Source organism: Erpetoichthys calabaricus, chromosome 10 (genome assembly GCF_900747795.2).
Source record: "Erpetoichthys calabaricus chromosome 10, fErpCal1.3, whole genome shotgun sequence".
NCBI classification, from domain to species: domain Eukaryota; kingdom Metazoa; phylum Chordata; class Cladistia; order Polypteriformes; family Polypteridae; genus Erpetoichthys; species Erpetoichthys calabaricus.
Genome location: NC_041403.2, coordinates 103,405,274 through 103,432,033, shown reverse-complemented (window position 1 = coordinate 103,432,033; position 26,760 = coordinate 103,405,274). Strand labels below are relative to the sequence as shown.

The window sequence follows — 26,760 nt, the reverse complement described above, 5'->3', positions numbered from 1 at the left end:
TAAGAAACTGAAAGTGAAAAAATGTAAAAATGCCTTAATAGATTTCTATCTGTCTGGCATAAAGTATTCTTTTCAGTACTTTAAAAGTGCCTCACCAACAACCTAATATAACAAATCAACTACTGTGACATAAACTCTTTCTCATCTTCCATGTCTGTGATTATTCAGATTTATTTATTTGATTGTCACTGCTTTGGTAGTGAACAGTCTGTGTTCACATTACACAGGTGAAGATCCATCGCTCTGTCTCCTGTGCTATCCTTCTGTCGATATACAGTCATCACAGAACTATTTTCCTTTAGTTTACTCCCCTCACATCCTACCTACACATACAACCTGATTTTGCTTGGTGAATCTTATTTTTGGGAGTAGCACTGAAATGATTCAGGACTAACAGCCAACCAATCACTAATGAGGCTGGCACTGTAGCGTAGATGGCAGGACACTAGAATTTAGGTTGTTTTCAATTCAACTGTATGACACTGAGCAAGTCACTTGACCTGTCTGAGTGTACAAATATATACTATTATAATACTGCACAATATGATTTTGTAAGTGGTGTTTATAGTACTAGGGTGTTGTACCGTGTTAGCCATTATGAATGTAGAGAAAAGCCAAGCAAAATGACACCTTTTATTGGCTAACTAAAAAGATTACAATATGCAAGCTTTTGAGGCAACTCAGGCCCCTTCTTCAGGCAAGATGTCCTTGCCTGAAGAAGGGGCCTGAGTTGCCTCGAAAGCTTGCATATTGTAATCTTTTTAGTTAGCCAATAAAAGGTGTCATTTTGCTTGGCTTTTCTCTAAGTGGTGTTTAGTAATAAGAAAACACCTCTGAATTTACTGTTTGGGACTTTTGAACAACTCGGCTAAATGCATTCAAGTCAGTGAACTATGCTGGACTGATTACTGTGGCCAAAATGTGACCTGAGCTGTGAGGCAACACCTCAGTGCCTCCCTGAGATAATTAACAGAATTAAATATCAGAAGAATAAAGTTTCTTGCAAACAGTAGCAAACACGAGAGGTGAATTCACTGAGACTTTTTTTTCCTGATGTTTTTGCTCACTCATTGCCAATGCTACCAAATACTCAATGTGCATGTGGTTTCTTCACTCCTTCCTGTTCGCATCAACTGCACAGTACTCTAGGTAATACTATCAAAGGGATAAGTTAACATATTAAATACAAGTCCATACAAAAAAGCATAATCTTTAAGACACAAATACACCGACACATTTCCAGTTTCATCCTGTATGCTTGTTTTATGTTTAAGTATATTTATAAGTTGTCCACTAATTTATAGCATACTGTAAAATTATTAAATCCATACCAGGAAATGAATTTCAACTAGTATAGAGGTTGATTCTGCACAGCACCCACTACTAGGGTCAGCTGTCCCATCCAACAATGGTTGCTACAGCTTGGTTATGTCATGATGGCCTTGTAAAACATCATGGGGTGCTGGGAAAAAGTTAAATTAAACTGGCAAACTGTTAGGACCAAGTTCACCAGCAAACACAGCATGTTCACTGTGAAAATCACTTTGCTGAATTTCATTGATAAATGCTAGTGGGGTTATGTAAAGGTGTCTGCTAAATATATAGTAGCAATAATAATTAATAAGTCCATCCATCCATTTTCCAACCCGCTGAATCCGAACACAGGGTCACGGAGCCAATCCCAGCCAACACAGGGCACAAGGCAGGGAACCAATCCTGGGCAGGGTGCCAACCCACCGCAGAATTAATAAGTCTCACTGTGCATTTATGATGCCACAATTCAATGGATTTTTTTTAAATAGACTATGGTTAAAAGCAGAAAAGAACAGAAAGATTTGTAACAGAAGGTAATCTTTGATCATTTTCATCATCAGGTAAAATGATATCAGAACTGCAGAATAAGTTCTCTTATGATCAGTTAAATGGATGCATTGTTGGTCCTGGATCAACATCTTAAAATATTTTCAAGAAACAATAATAGTGTTGGAACACTGTACACACTTCTACACAAGGAAGTTGTGTTCTTTTCCCATTTGACTTCCATGCTTTCCATGTGCTCTTAGTATCATGCACCCTTAGGGTCCATATTTTTCTTTTCAATTAACCTTTTCCATTGTCTCTCTCTGCTCTGTAAATATGGACACAACCCAATTGGCATAACTTGCACTGAAGCATCTTCTCCTACTTGATTTTCGTGATTCGAAATTGCGTCTCGTTTTACATACTCCTCTAGTGTGGAACCACCTTCCCCAAATCTTTTCTGCTTCATTCTTTTTATATAGGCACCTTCTTTTCTAGTTCTGCTCCCTGCTTCGTCATTGGAACTGCTTAACTTTTCAGAAGCTCAACAAAGTTGGTTGTGACAGCCTGATGTCACCTTTGGAATCAATATGCTATCATGTGAAAACATTTACAGGGATTGTACATTATTGTAAGCCGATTCTTGATATTGGCTGAATTGTGCCCTTTGACAACAGTTTCTTTTTTCTGTCATTTTTTCCTTTTATATCTCAATAGGATTAATAAAGTATCTATCTATCTATCTATCTATCTATCAATAATAATAATAATAATAATAATAAATTACAACAAAATTAAACAATAAATAATAACAAAAACACAATAACTAGTTCAAGTTATAGAAGGATGACTATCAAAAAGAAGAGAGAAAAATGTATGCATTCATACCTCTCCCTTTTGTCCAACTGGACCAAAATGTCCCTAGAAAACAAAAACAAACAAGGGTATGTTAATAAGTCATAGACAAGGCAAGTGAAATGTGGTTTACCTCCTTTCTTCTGTATCATTTATGATTAGCCGTATTATTATATTGTTTGATATGGTAGTTATAAAGCTTGGCTAGAATGACATTTACCAAGATCCGTGTTTCTCAAACACTGGGTCATGGATTGTTGCTGGTGGGTTGTCAGTTTGTATTGTCTATCTTTATAGCAGGTCACGAGTGGACTGATACTCTTCCCACTCTGATTGCTCCTGATTCACAAAGGGGAAAAAATGTCTGATGATCATACTTAATATGCCGGGTGGTAGCCCCCCTTGGAGGGTTGGGAGGTTGTATTGTTTAAATTGGTAGTGGGTCGCCAATGGATTGATACCTCTCCTGCTTTAATAATTGAGGAAAACCTCTGATGATCATAATGGATAAATGTGGATCACGACACCTAAATGGTTGAGAAACACTGACCTAGATTAAGAGCACTCCCTTCAGTGGAGAAACTTTGCCAATGCAACAAGTCATTGGTGGCATTCTGCTTGTAATCTTGCTTCAAGATCACTGTATGGCACTGCAAATTAAGAGAAGTTATACTGAGGCTCTGTACCTCACCTGTAATCTCACATCTGGAGTACTGTATGCCTTTATGGCCAATGTGTGAATAAAAAGACATTGCAGCTTTTCAAGCTGTGTACAGAACAGCAACCATGTGCATCCTGGCTTGCTCCAACAGGGTAAGGAATTAAACTATGAGAAGGTTACAACGGGAAGAAATCCGGAACTCTTTTAGCTAAACAATGAATGACGATTCCAGGTCAAATTAAAGGTAACTGTATTTAAGGAATAATCCAAAAGCAATTCTTTATGCAAAGAGCCACGTGAATCTGGAACAAACTATTTAGTTATGTAATTGAAGTGAAAGCCATGCCAATTTTTTAACAGTATCTCGAAGACAATTTTGCTATTAGCTACCCAAAAACACTTTGTGGACTGAATGGTCTTTTCTCATTAGTCAACTTTACATTCTTGTGATTCAACAAGACCACTGGACCTAATTGTGACTCAAATGCAACAAATACATATTTCGATCAGTGTTTACAACAACAGTTTTTTTTTCCCATTTTTTCTGTGTACAGTATTTTATTCCTTATTTCTTTATATAATTCCTTGGCTCTAATATGCTGCATTATGATGCTCTGGTGCTCTAAGGGTATAATCCAAAGTATATTTGTCATTGATTTTTAACGTACCGGTTCACCTTTATCACCTGGGAGTCCATCGCTGCCAGCAATGCCCTAAGAAAGTAAAGAAGAACTGAAATGATTATATAAATAATATGACAGAAACGATCATTATTACTGTTACTTATACAGACTTTATTTAATATTACATTAAGGCTATACTTTTTGTTCTTTCTCACATAGAGAATATAATGGAATCTCCATGTAATTCTCTCTTGCTCTTGTGTTCAATTAGGACACATACATATAAAGTCACAACAGAGTTAGTCTGCAGCAAGTTGCATACATCAGTTAAAATCTTTCTCTCAGGGATTATAGTTGGGCATATAAGTGATGTTCTAAACATACAAGCAATCAAGTCTTTTACAAAGTTCAAAAGGCAAGCCAGAGACAAAGACAAATTGTAACAGAACTCGTAATCAGAAACCAGTTCTAAAACAAATTATTTGCTTGAGTGCAATACTTCCAGTTTGCCATTCCTTTAATGTTTCCGATGAGCGTTGCTGCTGAAAGTCATGATTAAAATGTAAAATACAAAATGAATAACATACCAAAAACCAAAACACCTAATTAAATGTACTCAACAATGTGTTCATAACCAATACACATGCAACCAAACACTGTGCAACGGGATTTCCAGAAAGGCAGCCCCAAGGGAACATCTGGACTCTTTAAGGAAGAAGACCCAGTATTAGTCTGCAACACTCCAAATTGCTTAAAGAAGATACCAGCATTGAATTGTAGCAACTATCCAATGGAAAATGTCATCATGGATGCCATGAATTAAATCTCACTGATAAGATGGCCGCCCACGGCTAGCCATTTGTATAGATGGTGGAAAGCACGGATCAAGGTATGTCTCTATGGTCTGTCACACATCCTACTGGTTATCTTGAGATTATGTTTTTCTAGTCTCCCAGATGATTTCTGATGGGGACAAACACTTTCTTGCAATCAGCACCAGCCCCTGGACATATAAATAAGGTTTTCAATCTAACCTTTTTCTTAATTAGTGACCAGGTTTTGTGGCTAATTAACTTATTTTCCCTTCAGTGATTGGCAATTAATTGATTTTATTTTTAAGATTTAGTTCTCTGAATTGTTTCATTTTTTTTTTAAACTGCACCAAACTGAAATGAGTTGTGAAGTCAACCAATTGTTGACCAGCTAAGTCGTGGCCTCAAACTCCAACCAATTTCTCTCCAACGGGTTTCTTAATTAGAAGACAATTTTTATTGTTAATTAAACCCATTATGGTTTGTTGGTGCTCTTATTCTGCCACAGCAAACCTTTCCAAAACTGCTGTTTTTCTTTTGTCTAAGAACATCAACAAAATGTTTTGTAGACCTGAGAAGATCAACATTCCCGAGAACTTCACCTTTCCTTTTTTTTAGATATTGTATGATGGATGCAGGTTATAGCTGCTCTAGTGTTAGCTTGTTTTTTTAATCTCATTATTGTTTGGAAAAAATAAATAATTAAGGGATCTAGTCTTTTAAATACAAGGCACTTAAATTAAGAAAAGAGAGTTTATTAGCAGCAAAACTGGTCACTAATTAAGAAAAGTGTTAGAATGAAATCCTGCAACCACAGTAGGGTTTCAGGACTGGAGGTGCAGACTCCTATCCTACAATATGCAGGGCTTACCACTTGGTCTCCAAACTTCAAAGATTAACCTTGTCAAATCATGAACTTGTTTCTAAAACTGCCAAGCTTCTCTTCAAGGCATTTTAGGTGTCTGAAAAAGAAATCGTCACTTCACTCGTGTTTCCTATAGCAAGGCCACAAAGACTGCTAGCTGAAAGCATAGCAGATGCACAGCTCTAATCTTTTGTGTACTTGAGCCTGCTGGTTTCCACTAGAACCACTAGAAGTTACTAAAATGAAGGACTACTCTTATTAATTCATTCCTTACTTGAACCCTCTTTTTGAAATAAAGGGCTGGTTACAGAGAGACAGTAGCCTATCCTGTCCACATTGAGTGCTAGGAAGAAGGATGGGGGACAGCACTTCTCCTGTTTGTAAGGTTGAATGATTGCATGAGGTGGCATTGCATTTTTCACTGACAAATGAGACCATTATAAACTTATAATTATATAACTTTGTTATATTTGATTCTTTTGATATGGCATAACATTTTCGAACCTGCCTGATTTTATGGTTATAGTGGGCCAGAATCTTCCCTAGAAACATAAGACACAAGGCAGGAAACATTTTGGTAAGCATTTCCAGTGGCATTTTATGCCCTCCTTGATTATTTCCTCTGTTTACATAAAGGAGAAGGTAGTTTTGAAAATAAATAACATGGAAAATGTTGCAGTTAGTTGAAAAAGAAAAGACAAAAATATGAGTCAATATCAAACAACATCAAGCCTCTTGAAAAATGCTTTCAATTTGGAAAGATAGGAAAACAGAAAAAAAGATTAAGACCACAGGAAATTAAAATGTCTTCTTACCAAGTTCCCTTTAGGACCAGAAGCACCAACTGGACCCTGAAATCAAAGAAGTCAAAATGTTATTAGTACTAGAACAGTATTTAGGAGACTGTAAGCTAGACAGATTCCAAAGAATAGCTCCTTTTGTTTTAAAGTCTGTAAAGAGACAGCTCAGCAATGATACACCATCTCTGCAACAACAAATTACAAGCAGACATGCACACAGTACCTGAAAAGATGGATCTGTTGCCATTTCTTAATTTACAGGTTAGCGAGTCTGAGGTCAGCCTCTAGCACACTCATACAAATAATTTTATTTGATGAAAGCCAAATGATTATGACCACTCTCCAACCCCAATTCCAAAAAATATACCCTTTAGTTTAGATGCAAAAATGCATCTGTTAGTCCTTTGCTCTTACATAACAAGACCTGAACAAGGACTTCTTTTGGTCTTCATGACACTTATAAAACATCAGTACAGTAGATAGGTTATTCATCTCTATGCAGTGTGGCATATTGACGTGACGGTAAAATGATTTGATAATATGAATCATTCACTGGTCTTACTATCTACTATATATATATAAAATCCTAACCCTAAAAGTGCAATGATTTTGTGCAACGATTTTATGTGACGTTTTTTGTCACACTTTAAATCGGGCTTATTTTAAAGCCTATATATATATGTTTTGTATCGTTCTTTTCAGAATTTATTAAACTTTAATGTAATGTTAGATTTTCAGATTGTTATTCCGTTTTTAAATTATAAACTAAAATATCAAGAAAGTCGTGCATCGAGCATAGTGGACCTAAGTTTAATGGGAATACGCCAATCGGTAAGAGAGTAAATATTTCATTCTCATTTCATGATTTTTACTCCGTTAATAATTAATTTTTATATTTATAGAATTTCGTGATTTTGACTCCAATAAATAATAATTTTTCTTTTGTACATTTACAGATTTTGCTAATATTCTGGCCACAACTGGAGGTTGGGCGCCAAAGGCACCATGGGGGCTTGCCCACCTAGTAAATATGTAATATCAAGACAAATGTGTCACAGTTAGGCCGCTTCAGACCACTCCAAAGTGAAGTTCTGTTAGTAGATCACATTGCAGAGATGAATAAACACTTTACTGATGCTCTGTAAGTGATATGAAGATGCAATGAAGTGTTTAATAATAATAATAGATGCATTTCTGCAGTACCTAAACTAAAGTGTTACCATTAATTCTATCTACCTTGTGCCATATTGAAAACATTACAACAACAGATTATTTGATATCTGACCTTGTGAATTTAATTGTTTCTTTGAAAATAAACACTCATGTCATATGTAATGACTGCAACACACTCCAAAAAGGTTGGGAAAGTCAAGTGTTTATCACTGTGTAAGATCACCATTTCTTTTACCAACATGTATTATGGATTTAGGTGCTGAAGATTAAAGTGGAATTTTCTCCAATTCATCTGTTCTGCAAGTGTTCAGCTGCACAATTGTACAGAGCCTTTATTGGTGTATTTTACACTTCATAATGTGTCACAGATTCTCAAGCGAAGATAGAGCAGGACTATATCAGGCCAATCCAGTGCTCGCCCCCTCTGCTTTCGCAGCCATACATTTGTAATCTGGATAGAATGTGGTTTAGCATTGTAATGCTAGAAAATGTAGGAACATCCCAGAAAAAGATGGCTTCCCAGAAATACTGAGTCATCAGACCACAAAACACGATTCCACGGTGCTACCTTCCATCTCAGATGAGACTGATCCCAGAGAAGTTGATGACACTTCTGGACAATGTTGATGTATGGCTTCTACTTTGCATAGTAAACCCTAAATTTGAATCTCTAGATGCAGAGACAAATGGTGCTTACTGAAAAAACGTTTACGGAAGTATTCCTAAGCCCATGTCATGATATTGATTACAGACGCATTACGGTTTTTAAGGCAGTGATGTCTTATGGGATCGAAGATCGAATGCATTCACAAGTGGTTTTCACACTTGCTTTTTATGAACTGAAATTTGACCAGATTCCTTGAATCTTTTCATTTTATGTTAAAATGTAGAAGATGAAATGCCCAAAATCCTACCTATTTGTCTTTGGGGTATGATGGTCTTAAAGTGCTGGATTATTAACTGATGCCTCTGTTGGCGACCTGGCTAGACTTTGACCCACCCATGCTCTTGAAGGACTAGGCCTTTTTTGAGGGCTCCTTATGTACTACAACACTATTACCTCACATGTGTGACATTACCTTGTCATTTCAAATTGTCACATTGTTTTTGGAATGTGTTGCATCAATCTCAGAATAAATATATATCTTAAAAGAATAATGCAGGGTAACATATGAAATACCTTGTATTTGTGCTGTTGTGTGTGAATACAAGTCAAAATAAATTTACAGATTACTTGTTTTTGTTTTTATTAGCGTTTTCAATACTGTCCCAGCTTTTTTGGAATTGGGGTAGTATGAATACTTTGGCTTCCATAAGTTTCAGTTCTATTCCACAGAATAGAACTACTTTCTTAAATTCATTTATAATTCATCAAATTCCTCTTACATATAATTGACTCCACTGAAAGTACAATAAAACATACCATACACAGCACTGCATTTCAAATGCAGGCTTAATAAGGCAACACAGAACGGTCAAGTGACACAGGAGATGGGAGCTAGTCATCTGAGTACCAGTGTCTATTGGATATGAACCTTCACTGCAAACTAGAAACAGGCTCTTCCTGCTGGATGATGATCCACGCCTCAGGGTTTGAGAATGGTGCCATTACCCTGACAGTGAATTTTTTTTAAATTTTAAAACAGTGGCCCACCACAAGAGCTCCATCCAATCAAGCATGTTTGACATGAGATGGCACAAGCTCCTCAGAATAATGTGCTACCACCAGCTACTATAATTTGCAATAACTATGAGAAAGTTGAAATCTGCCAGAAACCCTGTGTTAATGTTTCACCAACTGGTTGTTGCAAACTCTGAGAAAATGATACATGAAACTTGCTATATGGTGTGTGTACCTAATGCACTGGCTATTCAGTGTATATTTTAACAAAATCTCTGCCTTTAATTAAAATCCTATTCATTGTAATTTTAAAAACTAATGTCTGAAATCTGCCCACTTAAAGACTTGCAGCCACACATTCTTCTCAATTTAAAGGACAGAGCACATGGAAAGAGTATGTCCTCATGTAAACTTTAAAGAAATAATTGCAATTTTTAAGCTACATTATCAAAATGAGTGTTGCTATCGCTATTGTTAATGTAATTCATGCCCAACATCTGAAAAGGTCATGAAATTTATGTATAAAGAGTAAACAGAAAGTGATGATGATATAAGGTGAACACAAGTATAACAGTCTCTCTGCAACTCATGTGTAGATGATGATCTTCCAGGTGTTGTACCGAATTCACCCCACCCTACAAAATCCCTCACTTTGCGTACATACAGTACATGTCACCCAAGCCAAGAGGTATTATTTATATTAAGAAAGATAAAATGTGTAAGAACTATTGATTAATTGTGTCATACTATTAGGTGAGCCGATAACGGTCGTAATATCATGTTTATTTATATTTTGCACATTACTGCATTGAGCATTAGGCAATATTATTTGACTTTAGCTGCAACAGGATTTTAGGATGTGGAGGTAATCCCCCTCTCCTCCCTTAACTCCTGAGTCGTTGGTCAGAATTACTTCAGATTTCATCTACTGTAACTGACTGACCTGTAGATTATGCCCTAGAAATCTCCCTCCTACCTAGAAGTACCAGTGTTGGAACTACAGTCAAGAAATTTCAGACGTCTCAAGCTCTCTCAGTAGTTGCAACATTTTTCTGTTTCAGCGATACCTTGTGCTGTTCCACACAATACACATACTGTAAGTGGTTACTCATATATTATGTTGTGGCTCCCCCTGTACAGATGACCGCTGGCTTCAATCTCTGAGGGAGACCAACCTGTGGCTCATTTTATTTTGATATGTGATGTTTATAGAGTATAAATATATGCGTGTGACACCCAGGAACCTGTGCAGGGTCTTAATTTGGTAATGCTCTAACTCATTTTCTCAATTACACAGGTAATATGGAAGAGTTAATACTTGTCATTCATTATGCACCCAGCTTTTCCTAGATTAATTTCTAGGAAATATTTTTAGATTTATTTCTCATTTCTCTTTGATGACCATATACTACCAAGGAACACAAATTACTCACACAATAATTACACAAATCAATGGCTATTTCTCTGAGACTTGCAGATCATGATAATACTGTATATAGTCACGTATAAGTCGGGTCTTGAAACCCGAAAAATCAATCATAAAATCAGACCCCGACTTATACAAAAATGCAACACTTAAAAAATGATTTTTTACATCTTCTTGCCTCCTCCAATCTCACGTCAGTTTCTCAAACACATCGAATTTTGTTGCAGCAGCGCACTTACCAATTTCTTCCGCTACTTCAAAAATGTTTAATTTAAAACCAGCTTCATATTTTCTTCTGATCAAACACTCCATCATAGATAAGGGATGCTCATACGATAAAGATGTATGACGGTGTGAGATACAAAAAACATAAATCATTGCAAACGTTGCTTCGGAATAGTTTGGTATTACCGTGTGGTCACGTAGGCACAATACATAGAAAAAAAAGGCAGTGTGCTCCGTGGTTACTCTCTCAGGTGGGTGTTAGCATATCATAATCTCTTGGACCAATAGTGTGAGTTTTCTGCATTCGACTTATAAGACCGTCATTATAAAATACCAGAAATGATACGGTAAAATAAAGTTCCGACTTATCTGCGGGAGAACTTATCCGCAAGTATATACGGTATAGTGTGTGTAAATAATTAAACTATGAGATGAGGGTGTCAAGGATCTTATTAAAAAGACACAATCACATAATATGCAAAGGCTAAACTAGATTAAATAGATTCATAGAAGTGTATACAGAAACTTACAACCCTTTAAAACATATAATAGTAAAAGATAACCACAGGAATACAATACTATATTAACAAGTATGCATCCATCCATCATTTTCTTTACTTTCTTTTTCTCGGCCACAAAGGGTCAGAGCCCATTCTAGCACAAAATAAAATAGATTTGTCATTCACTCTAAAAACATGTCTTTCAGAGATAGGAGGAAACCTGATCAAAGAATTATTTAGATTACAGCCCCCCATCAAAGATTTTACTTTATATTTTACAATATTGTAGTGGCACAGTAGGTAGCTGCCTTCTCCCCCCATCCCAAATACTGTATGTGCATGTTAAATTGATAAGTGACACTAAATGGGCACCGTATGAATCTAGAATAAAATAAGCAAGTTCAGTTACTGTATGACTGTATCTTTTAATGTATATATGCATATAAATATGAGTATTTCAACTTACCCTATCACCAAAATCCCCACGGATTCCAGTGGGCCCAGGCAGACCAGGGTCACCAAGACCTCCTTTAGGTCCCTGCAATGAGAGAAGATGATCTTATTTACTTGTAGAACTTACACACACACATATTTAAGGAGATGGTGAAGTTATATTAGGGTGGCTGGTACTCGTATGTTCCAAAATGTAAAGATCCAGGCCTCTGAGCTTCTTCTACTTTTCTTACTGTCTTAAATGGTCAGTGCGTTTGCACCTGTTGGCCATCTTCTGCCACAGTTTGTCTTTGAGGGAATTTTCACTAACCTGCTGCCCCTCCTTCGTGTCCTCACACTCTCAGCACGTACTGGTGGGTCTATAATCTGGCAACAGCTAATGCTGGACAAATTAATCTTAATTAACAGCTTCTTCCTAAGATGCCAAGATCCCCCGTGGAATATCTCTAGAGAATTTCCTCTCATGACATAGTCTGCACATGTAGGCAAGTGTTCTGATGGACAATATTTGCCCTGTCAACAGTCCTGGTTGGATCTGGCTCTGTCTTGTGCCACTCTGATGCCCTCCTTGCACCAGTCAGGCCAACCCTCCCAACAATCAAAAAAACACAAAAGTTTGAAATGAATGGAGCAGAATATAGAAAACTGAAACTTTGGCTATAAAGAAAAGAAAGAGTGTAACCTCTGCTCTCATACCTACCATGAAATAAGGCAAAAAGGGTGGAGGAGCAGAAGCAACATCATGAAAACTAGTCCAAAGAGTCATTAACAGAAGGCCCATTCAGCCTTTCATCAAATCAAAAGGCTAACCAAAAATGTAAGTTTTTTTTGCCAAAAATAAGAGGCCTTAACAGAAATGTAAATCCCAACCACAACTGCACTGAGAATGCTTTGTTTATATCCGCAAACTCAGAAGGCCAGAAAGTGCACAATGCCAACCTTTAATCTTGTTGTAATTCTGACATCAGTGGTGCGCACCTTAGGGTAATGCTGCATGGCAAATGCTGCTTAAAATGGTGCCACACATTACAAACAAGATGGTATTGGGAATAAATTTAAAATATTTATAACCACCTGAAAACAAGCTTAAAAATAATGTCATAAATACTATATTACGATAAAATTTACTACAAAAAGAGTTAAGAGAAACATGCAAAAAATTAATAATGAACACATTATCTAATATCAACAGATATTGAATTTACTAACATTTTTGGCTTATTTTCAGGACGTCTTCCTATCATAACTCACTCCTTTTTTGTGTAAATACTTACATTAAAAAATATTGTCTAGTACGCATAAAGATAGAAAGGCCTTAATTTTTGATAGAGGATAGAGACCGTCGACTTGGGGCAGCAGTGAGGTCTGTTTATTATTGTGCATTGCTAAGATGAAGATAATGAGTTCCACTAACCTGGAAACCAGTCACACCAGTTGGCCCGATTCCTCCTTGAAGACCAATTGCACCCTAGAAAGGAAGCAGCAGATTTCAGAGTGGCAGATGTGGAAAGATTTCAAGTCTTTAGCAAGGATAGGGGTAGAAAATAAATATTGTAGGATATTAGTCAGGCAAAAAATGAATAGGCCAAAAAAAAAAACACAATTTAAAGAAACAGTATAAAATTCAAATTACTGCTGTAACTTGCTTCTGCATTACATTTTATCAGCAGCGCAGAATAATTACTTCAAAAGAGTACAACTGCAGATATGCTCCACTCCTGCTCCACTTTTGAATTTAAAATAACTATATACATAAATACATATTAAATACAGTATAGTCTTATATATATATATATATATATATATATATATATATATATATATATATATATATATATATATATATATATATATATATATCAAATATATCAAATATATATAAGAAAATCCTGGAATGGAAAGCAAATGCAAGGCTATGATACGTGATCATCTTGAAAGACATTTTAAAGACCCGCGAGACCAAGGAGACTTGCCACGGTGTGTCTCGCAGGGACCATAAACATGACACTTGGTGCCAAGAGATTGTCGCAGGGCCGTAGCAAAAAGGACAGCGGCTGTACAGGCTTTAAAAATATCGAAGGGCAGCGCGACAGCAGCTACCCCAACCGAACGCGAGCAGCGTTATACATCCTGCAAGAAAGAATTCAACCACGCCCGCGGCCAGAAATAAAAGACAGGTATTGTTTTTACAATGTCACGTGAGACCAGGCAGTAAGCCATCATTTAAAACAAGTCAACAGACCTCTAAGCTAGCAGTTGTAGGATTGCTTTTGGCAGGCAAGTATCATGTGCTCTGAGCTCTTAAAACAACGACATGCGACAGGCAGAAGAGGCAGCTAGCAAGCAGCAAAAAGACAGCAAATGATCCAAAGGCATATCCTTAGTGTACGTTCAGCCGCAACACCCTTCACAACACGAGCAGCATTATACGTCTGGCAAGAAAGAGATGTAACCACGCGCGGGGTAGGAAATAAAGAAACAAGTATTGTTTTTACAAAAGTTTTTAAAGTAAAAGTGAAAATAATGCATATGTGACAATTCCCAAGAAAATAACAATCTCTTTAAATTGTAGATTGCCTGCCTAAGGTAAAGTCATCCCTGATGAATGGGGACGTGGGAATGAGGGGTCCTTTCATCGGATTAGCGCTATTTCAGATATGGAATGGCAAAATGGGGGAAGCAGCTGGATGAATGAGGTCTCCAGGACTTAAAACAAATCTCTTTGAACTGCCTTTCCCAAGGTTTCTTCCATTTTTTCCCTACAAGGGTTTCTTTTTTGGGAGTTTTTTCTGGTCTTCTTAGAGGGCCAAGGCTGGGGGGCTGTCAAGAGGCAGGGCCTGTTAAAGCCCATTGTGGCACTTCTTGTGTGATTTTGGGCTATACAAAAAATAAATTGTATTGTATATCCGGTAAACCAAACACAGGGGTTAGTGAGCGAAGCGAGCAGGGGGCGGAGCCCCCTAGTATATATATATTTATGAAAATGAGCAAGGATGTTGATTGGGAGCATAAGTCAAAGTATATATATATAGGCAAAAACAACGGAAAAATGATGCTGAAGAGAGTGAACTATCCTGCCCAAATTTTAATATGTGGTCAATGGCACGACTTGTGATTAAAGGCTAACTGTGTGGGGACATTTGACTGCTTTTAGTGTAAAAACAGTCTCTAAATGAGGCTAGACTATATCATGAAACTCACTTTAAGCTGTTTTGTCCATCAATGAAAATGAAAAAAATGTCATCTTTCCTCATCATCAAAATGTTAGAAAGCAAATTGTAAAAATGGGATATCAGGAATTACAATGGCAGTATTTGATGCTGCTGATTCCCTTGATTTATTTTTAAAATATTTGAGAAGATTAACCAAGTAACAGTAGTGTTTGTTGGCTACACATTACCATCGACACATCTTATATATAAATGTCTACTTGTGGAAGTGTGTGTGTCTGTCCAGTCCGGAAGTGAGAGGTGGAGTCGAGGTAAGGGTTCCACCTCCGAGGAAACAGAAAACTCGCTTAGCCGCTAATAACACAGGCGAGGCCAGCAAAACGAAACCTCAGAAGAAAGACAAAGTCTCTTAACATTGGAAAAATGGTATCCCTTTTACTTTTCCTCCTGCCACTAATGCACAAGCGATGAGAGCACGTTGGCAAAACGATTCCTCCTAGGAGAGAGACGCCTAGAGTAGTTCCTTGGAATTACCTGACATCTTTACATTTCAGTTTTTTTTTTCTGACGATTTTAATAGTTTCTAGGACCCCGGGCTTTTTACAGCACGGGCTTACACAGCTAGTACCCATATATCAATTAAAGCTGTCTTTCACTGTCATATCTCCTTTCATGAACATGTTGGCCACGCTGCTCATCATACTTTTACATACATTTTTTTCTTTCTTGATACAAAATCCATGCTATAACTATAAATATCCATTTCCTCTAAGGACTATTCCTTGTGTTGGATCTTGATCAATTATTCACAAGTTAGCTGAGTATTTTTTTTATTTTATTGCACGTCTCATCCACTTTAGAGGACCCTCAGTTTCATCCTAACTGAAAAATGCACACATACAGGGAATAATTCACAGTCACCTTAAGTAGGCATCTCACTCTCAACTGAAAATGTATTGCACAAAAAATGGTCACTTCATCCCTTTGGGTAAATCATTTTAGTCAATCTGTCTCCGTTCTTTCTATAAGACCAAAACATTCCATTTGTCTGGGTGCTGGTTCACCGAGTGGTCATCTTCTGAAGTACACTCTCGAATTGACCTGTTAGACAGGTTCTAATGACCTACTGGCTTGTATGTTCTCATCACTCTGAGGTTGCCTTGGGGTCTGCTCTGACAGGCTTTTAAGGTATGTGTGTACAGTAGTTCTTTAATTGAATCAGGTCCTTGTTTGGCTGTGTTTGGTAACAGTCTGCATTTTGATCTGGGCATAACTTAGTGAGGTTAATCCATGTTCATGTTCTTTCTGGACATTCTGGAGACCCCCAACGAAAAGATTGGTTGATTTATAAAATGTCTTTGCTCTCAAGGCTGCATACTACTACGAGAGGGAGTCAAGCTAAAGTTAGAAAATGGGATTTATCAGAAAATGAAATGAACCTTTACAAAACTGCTAATGTCATTTCTCAATGTACTCTCCACCCTTCTCAATGCACTTGTGCCACCTGCCTGGAAGTGCTAGGATTCCAGCAAAATCAAAGGTTCTGTGTTGTCATCATAACCCACTTGTGCACCGCTTTCTTCACGTCATTATCTGTCTTGAATCGATGACCACCCACATGATTTTTAGCAATCCAAAAAGGTGAAAATTACACAGTGCCAAATCTGGTGAATAAGGAGGATGTGGCGATACCTCAAACTTCAGTTTCTCCAGACAAACCTTGGTGTTCTTAGCAGTGTGTTTTATTGTCTTGCAGCAAAATGACTCCTTGAGACAGCAGACCTCGCCACTTGGATCAAATAGCAGGCTTCGCATTGGTCTCCACAGAGCCGGCCTTAGGGTGAAGCGAACGAAGCGACCACTTCGGGCCCACAGCTGGAGGGGGCCCACTGCGCCCAAGGTTTTTTTTTTCCTTTGATGCAACGCTGCTGCGGAGGGCCCAATGGAGCAACAGACTCCTTCACTCCAACCCCTATTACTAATTTTTTTATATATATAATTCACGGGCAACATATTCCATCACCTAATTACTCCACGCGGACATCTCCACTCGGCACTCCAATCTTCATTACGCTTCACTCAGGCCCGCATGCCTGTTGCCGCCTCCACAGCTGGGAAATCGTCAAAAAGTGATGGTTGTAGATGCCGGGAAAACGCATTTCTGCAGCTCAGAATGCAGGAAATTGCTTGGCGGCTGGGGCTCTTCCCCGGACCCCCTAGCTGCAGGGGTCTCGGTATCAGTTTCTTTCGGGCCCGAAATTGTCTAGGGCCGGCTCTGGTCTCCAGCAAGTCACAGAAACTTGCACTGGTGACTGTAGTATCTTTCGGCATGTAGAGTTCGACAATAACTCGGGTGCACGAGTGCTTGCGAGGACAAGACAAAACCTTTTTATTCTGCTGGAATCCAGGCACATCCAGGCAGGTGCATTGAGAAGGGTGGAGACTCCATTGAGAAATGACATGAGCAGTTTTGTTAAGGTTTGCTCCATTTTCTAATAAATCCCATTTTCTAACTTTAGCTTGACTCACTCTCGTATATCTGTTTGCACAATATGGTATGCCTACTTATAAAAAAAATAAATTCCAAGTTTAGAAGTTTTTAGCTAGTTGAGTTACCCATCTATGATGGGTACATGACTAATTCAAAGTTGTAGCTGAATAAACTGCGTTTGATTTAATTTCATAAGTAAATACTTATTTCACTTTATAATGCACATCAATCTTGCATTTAAAGAAATATTACAATAGAATTGAAATAATAAATATACTGCTATTCATATAAAAGTCATCTGAGATGAATAGACATCAGCTGTCAAGTGATTGCTCCTTTATAAACAACATTTTTGTTGTATTTTGTGGAGCATAAATAAGCACAGACATGTTTGAGGTCAATCACGAGCAAGCAACATAAATCTGCACAGGAGAGAAGCAATCTGCTCTTGGATCAATGCCTGTAAATTCTCAGTGTCTAAAATTTAGTTGTGCTTAAGGTCAGAGCAGAGCAGACACAAAAAGGACATTGGAGAAGTTTAAAAGAGAACGTCAGATTATTAGGCATTGTTCCATCGCCTGTCATTATTTCAGCTGCGATCATGTGGCTGCAAAGAGCTGTAACTTTCAATGCATGGTTTCAAGCATTCATTTCACTGTTCTTGACTTTTAGAATCCCATATTAGACACTTTCTTCAGGCATCAGCAGATCTTGGATTTAAATTGGTTATCTTTCTAGAAAGCATATTATTTGAAAATGAATACAAAATGGAAATAGCAAGACATACTGACTTTATTCCACAGACCATGAATGGCTAGATCCGAAACAGTGCACCCTCAGCAAAAATGTTTAACTGTCAAAGTCCATAAGTACCAGTGAAATTAACAAGTTCACTGCTGGCAGAAGTACTGAGCTAATGTGTACACTGCTTTTTAAATTTTCATGACAATCTGTTTGTATACATCCTTGATTTGGGACTAAAAATATAAGAAAATATTGTATTGCATAAGAAGATTTCTCAAGGTATTCATCACTAAGCACCTCCCTGCTTCTCCTTAGCCAAGCCTAAATTGAATAACATGAGCCATATTTATTCTATATTGCAACTGCTACAGGGTATACCAATGAAACATGGCTTACAAAGGGCACAAAATGATAACATAAAACATAAAGTTACAAAGTAAAACTGAAGATAATTTAAATGCATGATTAAAATACAAGAATATGAAACTAGCTGAAATATAAACATTTAATGCATAATAACAACTGAGAGCACAGAGCAGTTTGTGTCCATACAACTGCTACTGTACATACAAGATACAAAACCCAGAATGCACCACAGAAAAGGTGGGTAGGATTGACTAGACGTAACCCCCCAATGACAGACATGGTGAGAGAATTCCAAAGGCCTGGAGCCACCTACTAAAGCAAAGAGCTAGTGGTGGATTTTAGGAGGCCCAGGCCCCTCACGGACCCCGTGATCATCAGAGGTGACTGTGTGCAGAGGGTACAGACCTATAAATACCTGGGAGTGCAGCTGGATGATAAACTGGACTGGACTGCCAATACTGATGATCTGTGCAAGAGAGGACAGAGCCGACTATACTTCCTTAGAAGGCTGGCGTCTTTCAACATCTGCAATAAGATGCTGCAGATGTTCTATCAGACAGTTGTGGTGACTGCCCTCTTCTACGCTGTGGTGTGCTGGGGAGGCAGCATTAAGAAGAAGGACGCCTCACGCCTGGACAAACTGGTGAGGAAGGCAGGCTCTATTGTAGGCATGGAGCTGGACAGTTTGACATCTGTGGCGGAACGACGGGCACTGAGCAGGCTCCTGTCAATCATGGAGAATCCACTGCATCCACTGAACAGTATCATCTGTACATAGAGGAGCAGCTTCAGCGACAGACTGCCGTCACCATCCTGCTCCACTGACAGACTGAGGAGATCGTTCCTCCCCTACACTATGCGACTCTTCAATTCCACGTGGTGGGGGGGGGGGGGGGGTTAAATGGTAACATTATACAATGTTATTGACTGTTATACCTGCCTTGCACTCTCCACCTTGCACTTTTTAACTTGCACTGCGTTTTTATTGCTCTTTAATTAATATTTTTCTATCAGTATGCTGCTGCTGGAGTATGTGAATTTCCCCTTGGGGATTAATAAAGTATCTATCTATCTATCTATCTATCTATCTATCTATCTATCTATCTATCTATCTATCTATCTATCTATCTATCTATCTATCTATCTATCTATCTATCTATCTATCTATCTATCTATCTATCTATCTATCTATCTATCTATCTATCTATCTATCTATCTATCTATCTATCTATCTATGTTCTAGGAATTATGTAGCTAGGAATACTGAGAAGGCTGACATCACAAGAACAATTTTATTAAGTGTCTGGATCATATCATTATCTCAAAAACATTCCATCCATCCATCCATTATCCAACCCGCTATATCCTAACATTTCATTTGAAATAAAAAAAAAGATCAAATACTGCAGATATTTTGTGTTAAAGCCATTCAACAATCTCAGACACTGAACCCTGGAGGTCTCTAACAGGAAAGTGTTGCATGTCACAATGAACCACTTCTTAATGCCGTGATTACACAAAATGTAAATTAATGAAAAAATAAAGCCCAGTTAAAAGAAGGCTGGTCGTTAAATTATTGGAAATCTCATTCAAATGCTTCATGAAGTTTTTCATTAAAAAATATGGAAACATTTTGCTTCACAAATCAAGTCACTTAAAGAATAGACCAGCATTCCTTTAAAAGAGCAGATTTTAGGCCCAGTCAGTGGGTAACCTGCCATTCGTAGCATTTGGCAAGTGAGTAGATGTTCTCAGCCTTTAGAAAATACTGGAAGGATTCAGCTTGATGACTCCAGAACCAGAACTTTATTGAATTTCCAATCATTCTTTTTACCTTTTAGCTGTTGCACTGATTCTATGTCTAACACGTTAGGGGATGTAATGTAAAGATGGATGCATTTCAATGGAATTCTACAGAAAGCAGCAGGACGTGTTTGTTTCAGATAATGATATTCTCCAACAACTAACTGTAACTTTTCATTAAAAACCCAGTTTTATCATCTTTGAGAGTCAGCTGCTCCAGCATCAGTGAATGATCATCATTAGTGACCACAAGTCCAGTCTGCCCATTAATCTGCTTTAATAGATACAAACAAAGTTACTTACTGCGAGCCCTCTGGGTCCTGCTTCACCCCTCTCACCAGGAATTCCTTGGTCTCCCTAAATAAATTAAAAAAGAAAAAATGTAGTAAGGGCTAGAAAAATTGAAAAAAGAATCATTTTATAAAATACGATAAATTAAATGTTGCAATTTTTAATATACAGTATATTCATGAAATATGGAAAAGAAAATTAAAAACTTTTCGTAAAATCATAAAATAGCTATTTGATATCAGACCACTCCATAGTTTAGCTAGGTAGGTTATAATATATCCACTATTATATATTTGCATGACTTTTCAAATAAATTAACATTGAAAAATTAAAACAAAAACAGCACCTTTATATCTTTAAAGCATTGTTTATAAAGCTAAGTAAAAAAAGTACTGTAGTGGTACAATATTCAAAAATAAGATTAATGTACAATTTTAGAAATAACCTGGCAGCACTGGGCACAAGGCTGAAATGGACAGCTGTATTTAAAGTTCAACACACCGGGGCTGGAGGAGTGGTGAAGCGACATGATGGCGTGGAAATGCATAAGGACAACCGGCAGACTTTAGTCAGGTTTCAACTGAAGCTCCCAGTGCTGCAATTTCTGAATTACTGTATGTCCACAGTATAGTAAATTTTAAATATCTGGATACTTCATATTGAATGCATAGATACGTCAATTACAAAATATAACTGAATTTAACATAAATCTATTGCTTTTCCACATTAATTTATTTTTCTGTTTATTTCTTCACATCTTTATGAGTGACTTTTTATGATTTATTAGGTAATTTTAAAAAAATCCAACATTTAAGTATATCTTTTGAATTCAAGGCAGGTAACAATGATTTTGAATAATATGTCAAATCTTTGCAAGGTCACATCCTCACTTTTGCAAAAACGCAGAGATTACTGATGAGCATTACAAACCGCGCTGTGCTAATCACGTCAGAGGCCTGACCCCAGTCAGCGAGCGACACACTCATAAAAACGTGTTCAGAGATTGGTGGACTGGCAGTGATAAACTGTAATTCCACAATTCAAGAATTTCCAACCTAACAGCAATGCATTTTTACTGGGGTGTATACTAAATACATTGCCAATGCTGAATAAATAGGGAGGTTGACAGGGAGAGGACTCTGTAGCTATGGCAACAGTTCGGAACATTTACCACAATTCCCTGAAAACAGTTTACATCACTGATTACAAATAAATGATAAAGAGACAGCCCTTTATGATGCATAAAAACACAAATGCCAATGGTGTAATATCCTGTCTACCAGTCCTTGACAAGTAAAAAGCCACAGCATTACCTATCAAGTTATTACAAAGTAATGTTCATATTTACTCTCCAGCTCCCATAAATGCTTACAAGAGATTGAGGAGACATTGTGAATCAGCCATTCTCAATGTACAGTATGGTCCAGCAGAGTACCGCATAATGTTTGGGACATGTACATATTGTTCCTCGATTTGCCCCTGTGCTACACAGCTTTAAACTTGTAATTAAACAATTCAGATATGATTCAAATGCACAATCTCAGATTTACCCTAAGTTCTTGTCTATAAGCCGGACTCATGTATTAGCCGGAGACCAAAAATCATACGAATTTTTAAAATAAAATCGTATCATAGATAAGCCGGACTCATGGATAAGCCGAACGTACTATAACCTATAACTAATAGAAGGGAGGGAGGTCAGTGGTCTCACTCGCGCCCATTTAATTTCTTTAAGGGGGGAGAGAGTGTGAGATATTGGCGTCTCTCTCACTCCCCGCATGGCGCGGTTGGAGCGGCCGGAGCGCGTTCTTTCTGCTCTGGGCGTCGCCGAGTCAACACGAGCGCGTAGCGGTCATTTAAATTGTGATTTTATATGTAAGCATATTTAAATATATATCGCGGATTTCTGCGGACAATGGGTCTTTTAATTTCTGGTACATGCTTCCTCAGTTGGTTTGCCCAGTTGATTTCATACAAGGGACGCTATTGGCAGATGGCTGAGAAGCTACCCGGCTTACTTTTCTGTCTCTCTTGCGCTGACTATCTGTGATCCTGACGTATGGGGATTGAGCAGGGGGGCTGTTTGCACACCTAGACGATACGGACGCTCGTCTAAAAATGCTGAAAGATTATCTTCACGTTGCTATCTTTTGTAAAGCTGATTCCTGAAACGACATGCTGCACAGTGCTTCGCATACTTAAAAGCTCGAAGGGCACGTATTGATTTTTGACTGAAAAACAAACTCTCCCTCTCTCTGTCTTTGTCTGCTCCTGACGGAGGGGGTGTGAGCTGCCGCCTTCAACAGCTTTGTGCCGCGGTGCTTCGCATACTTAAAAGTCAAACAGACATATTGATTTGTTTGCTTCACTCCTTTGAAGAGGAAGATATGTTTGCATTCTTTTAATTGTGAGACGGAACTGTCATCTCTGTCTTGTCATGGAGCACAGTTTAAACTTTTGAAAAAGAGACAAATGTTTGTTTGCAGTGTTTGAATAACGTTCCTGTCTCTCTACAACCTCCTGTGTTTCTGCGCAAATCTGTGACCCAAGCATGACAATATAAAAATAACCATATAAACATATGGTTTCTACTTCGCGGATATTCTTATTTCGCGGGTGGCTCTGGAACGCAACCCCCACGATGGATGTATAAGCCGGACTTATGTATAAGCCGATATTCTATTTTTTCATTTTCACAACTTTTTTCCTTAGATAAGCCGCGGCTTATAGACAAGAACTTAGGGTAATTAAAGGGTATTTTTATACATTTTGATTTCTCCATGTAGAAATTGCAGCACTTTTCACACATAGTCTCGCCATCTCAAGACACCATTATGTTTGAGACCTGTATATTAAAGTAGTCATGTTTAGTACTTTGTGGCATGTCCCTTGCATGCAATAAGTGCTTGTAGTCTGCGATTCATAGACATCACCAGGCGCTGTCAATGACCGGTGTGGACTGTAATCTGGCCATCCCATTTCTGTAGCTTACTAGTGGTTTGCATCTTGCAGTGTAGCTACTGTATTTCTGTTCATGAAGTCTTCTTCGGGTAGCAGTCAATGATAACTCCATACCTGCCTCCTGATAAGAGTTTCTGATCTACCAGAGTGCCATACGGGGAGTTTTCCTCAATCAGGTTTCAGTCAGGTATGGCGATTTTTCTTCATTATGGTGAGAATTTTCTTCCATTAACAGTCTCGCTTGGCCTGCCAGTCTCTTTGTGATTACTATACTCCCCAGCGCACTCCTTCTTCTTAATAATATTCCACACAGTTGATTTTGGTAATTGTAAGGTTTGGTTGATGTCTCTTAGTGGTTAATTCTTTTTCAGTCTCATAGTGGCTTCTTCGAATTTCATTGGCACAACCCTGGTCCTTGTGTTGAAAAATGGCAACAACAGGCCCCAAAGGTAATCAAAAGTTTAGAAGCAAGACAAGACATCAAATGCTCTCTTAAACCTGCACTAATGGGGCTACTAAACACACCAGAGGAATCACAAACACCTTGAAGCCAATGTCCCAAATATTATAGTGCCCTAAAATTGGGGGGACTATGTGTAAAGAGTGCTGTCATTTCTATTGTGGCTACACTGCAAGATGCAAACCACTAGATGGCCACAGAAAAAAGTTGGCCAGATTACAGTCTGCACCAGTCACTAACTGTGACTGGTGATGTCAACTGTTGTCTATGAATCACAGATTTCAAGCAGTCATTACATGCAAGAGATACGCAACAAAGTAGTAAATATGACTGCTTTAATATACCTGCCATCACTGTAACCCAAACGATATGCTACTTCGAAATAGAGGGTCTGTGTATAAAAAGTACTGTAATTTCTACATGGGGACCAAATGTATAAAAAATATGCTTTAATAAAACCTGAGAATATGCACTCACTCAATCACATGCAAGCTGTTTGATTACAAATTTAAAACTGTGGTGCACAGGAGCTAATTAAGGAAAAATGTGTATTTGCATCAAACACTATGGAGCGCTCTGTAAAAATGCTACTGTTAACGGATAACAGTCAAATTTGTAACAATTTTCTGCCATCCCTCCCTATCCTGAATTACAGCAAAGGAATCCAAATGATAGAAACTGAGGATTTATTTTTTTTCCATTAAAGGGGAAATTATCACATGAAGAAAACAAAGCTACAACAGACCCAAAAAGTAAACCAGTCTCCTTGCTGGGCTGCTTTACACACAGATCCTTACCTGACTGACTGGCTAGTGAGGTGGCTTTCCATATTTCTGCACCTACTAACTATCAGTCTAGGGCCTCAATTACTGCTGGCCTTAGGGTTGCCTGCCAAGTCTTAGAATCATTTATGCTGTCTCGGGGTGTTAGCCTACAGTGACATCTACCAGCTTGTGAACAAATTATACCCTTGAGAACTAAGAGGCCATGCTGTATAGCAAAAATAGCTTCTAGACAGGTAGGTAGACAGACAGTCAGATGGATAAACAGACACCACCTGTAGGCTGTATGGTCTCTTTCGTGTGCACTGATTCCCCCTCTAAGTTTTGGTCTAGAAGACTCGTACTGGACCCCTGCCAGTGCTCCACGGCTTTGATCTTCTGCCGAGTGTTGCAGGTTTCCTCCCAGAGTGACACAACTTTTCTATCTCTTGATGGTACTGCCACAGGGTACCTCTCTCTAACATTAATGGACTTGTTTCACCTGCCAGCCACTGTCTGTCTAAATTAGTATGCAGATGACATCTCCTGCAGCTCTGATGTTGTTTGTTATTCTAAATCCTGGAGGGCCTCATCCATGTCTTGTTACACCAACATGTCTCCTCTATCCTTGCTTTAACATGTGCTGAAAAGGCAACTGAGATTTATGTTCATTCATTGGCCTAAACTTTGAGATTTGATTTTTTTACTGTTATTACATACAAACATTTTTATTCTCTCATTAACACAACTTGAACTAATAGAGAGAGGCTGTCATGATAGTTGACACCATTTTTGTTCCAGCCTGCCACGATCCTGATATAAGCTATTATGTAGACTGGTGTGGGTGTGATTATATGGGGAAGTGCCGTGGTCAAAACTAAGATATGCCATTTTCTTCAATGGATGTTCTAAAAGTGATTTAATGGTTTGTGTGTTTATGACTTTTGTTCAATTTAATTAATTTATTTTGCATTAAATGCGTTTCCTTTAAACAAAATATTTATGCACAGGAATCACATAATAGTAGTTGTTGTATATCTGAAGAGATGGAACTTGAGTCTTTCTTTCTTTCTTTCTTTCTTTCTTTCTTTCTTTCTTTCTTTCTTTCTTTCTTTCTTTCTTTCTAATTTTTGGTACTATCATGTACATTACACATCAACACTGTTTCCTTTAGTCCAGAATGTTTGAAGAGCTTTAGCTTCATTAAGACACTATTTAATAATAATTTTGTGACAAATGAATAATGTTTAAGCAACTTGAACTAAACATAAAAGTACAATAGTTGTGGCCATTGCTTCCAAGATCCAGGCTAATTTAAATTCAAAATATCTCTTAATTTTTTGGGGTCTACTATTTGCTGAATATTAATAAAATGAATAAATAGATACACAAAATGTTTCCTTAGTCTTAAGGCCCCTATTAAAAGCAGTCAGATACATACTGGAATACCTGGTTCTCCAGATGGGCCAGCCTCTCCCATTTCTCCTTGATCTCCCTGTAAAGACATACAGCATTACTTAAAAAAATGACAAGTTTTCTTCCAATGGCAGTACATTAGAGTTTTACAACATAGGACTTCCAGAAAACAAATAAATTAAGGTTAAAGCAAGTGATTTATCTGTATACCATGCACTTTAAATGAAAACAATGAACAATTTGGGTAGTGTTGCAACAAAATAAAGAAAAAGCAAAAAATTAAAAGAGCAACATTTACTTACAATCTGACCTTTAGAACCTTTGGTTCCAGCCTTTCCCTGCAGTCCCTACAATTAGAAAGTAAACAGACACCATGTTAAACAATTTAAACCATACTATCACAACATTTCCTCATTTCTGAGAGATTTGGGTTAGAAAGACTTGTATTGCTAAGACTAACTTGTAAATACGTAACAGCCTTAA

The 26,760-nt window shown here is 37.8% G+C and overlaps 1 protein-coding gene across 1 annotated transcript in view; it reads right to left on the bottom strand.

The window, feature by feature from the left end:
• Positions 1 to 26,760, bottom strand: part of LOC114659279 (collagen, type IX, alpha 3) — an 80,883-nt gene that overhangs the window by 15,445 nt on the left and 38,678 nt on the right. Inside the window, exons 17-24 of the mRNA XM_051932452.1 lie at positions 26,580 to 26,624; positions 26,303 to 26,356; positions 20,692 to 20,745; positions 13,229 to 13,282; positions 11,828 to 11,899; positions 6,432 to 6,467; positions 3,985 to 4,029; positions 2,689 to 2,721 (exon numbers count right to left, since the gene is read on the bottom strand). Coding sequence (XP_051788412.1) covers positions 2,689 to 2,721; positions 3,985 to 4,029; positions 6,432 to 6,467; positions 11,828 to 11,899; positions 13,229 to 13,282; positions 20,692 to 20,745; positions 26,303 to 26,356; positions 26,580 to 26,624 — 393 coding nt within the window. The remainder of the gene's footprint in view (positions 1 to 2,688; positions 2,722 to 3,984; positions 4,030 to 6,431; positions 6,468 to 11,827; positions 11,900 to 13,228; positions 13,283 to 20,691; positions 20,746 to 26,302; positions 26,357 to 26,579; positions 26,625 to 26,760) is intronic.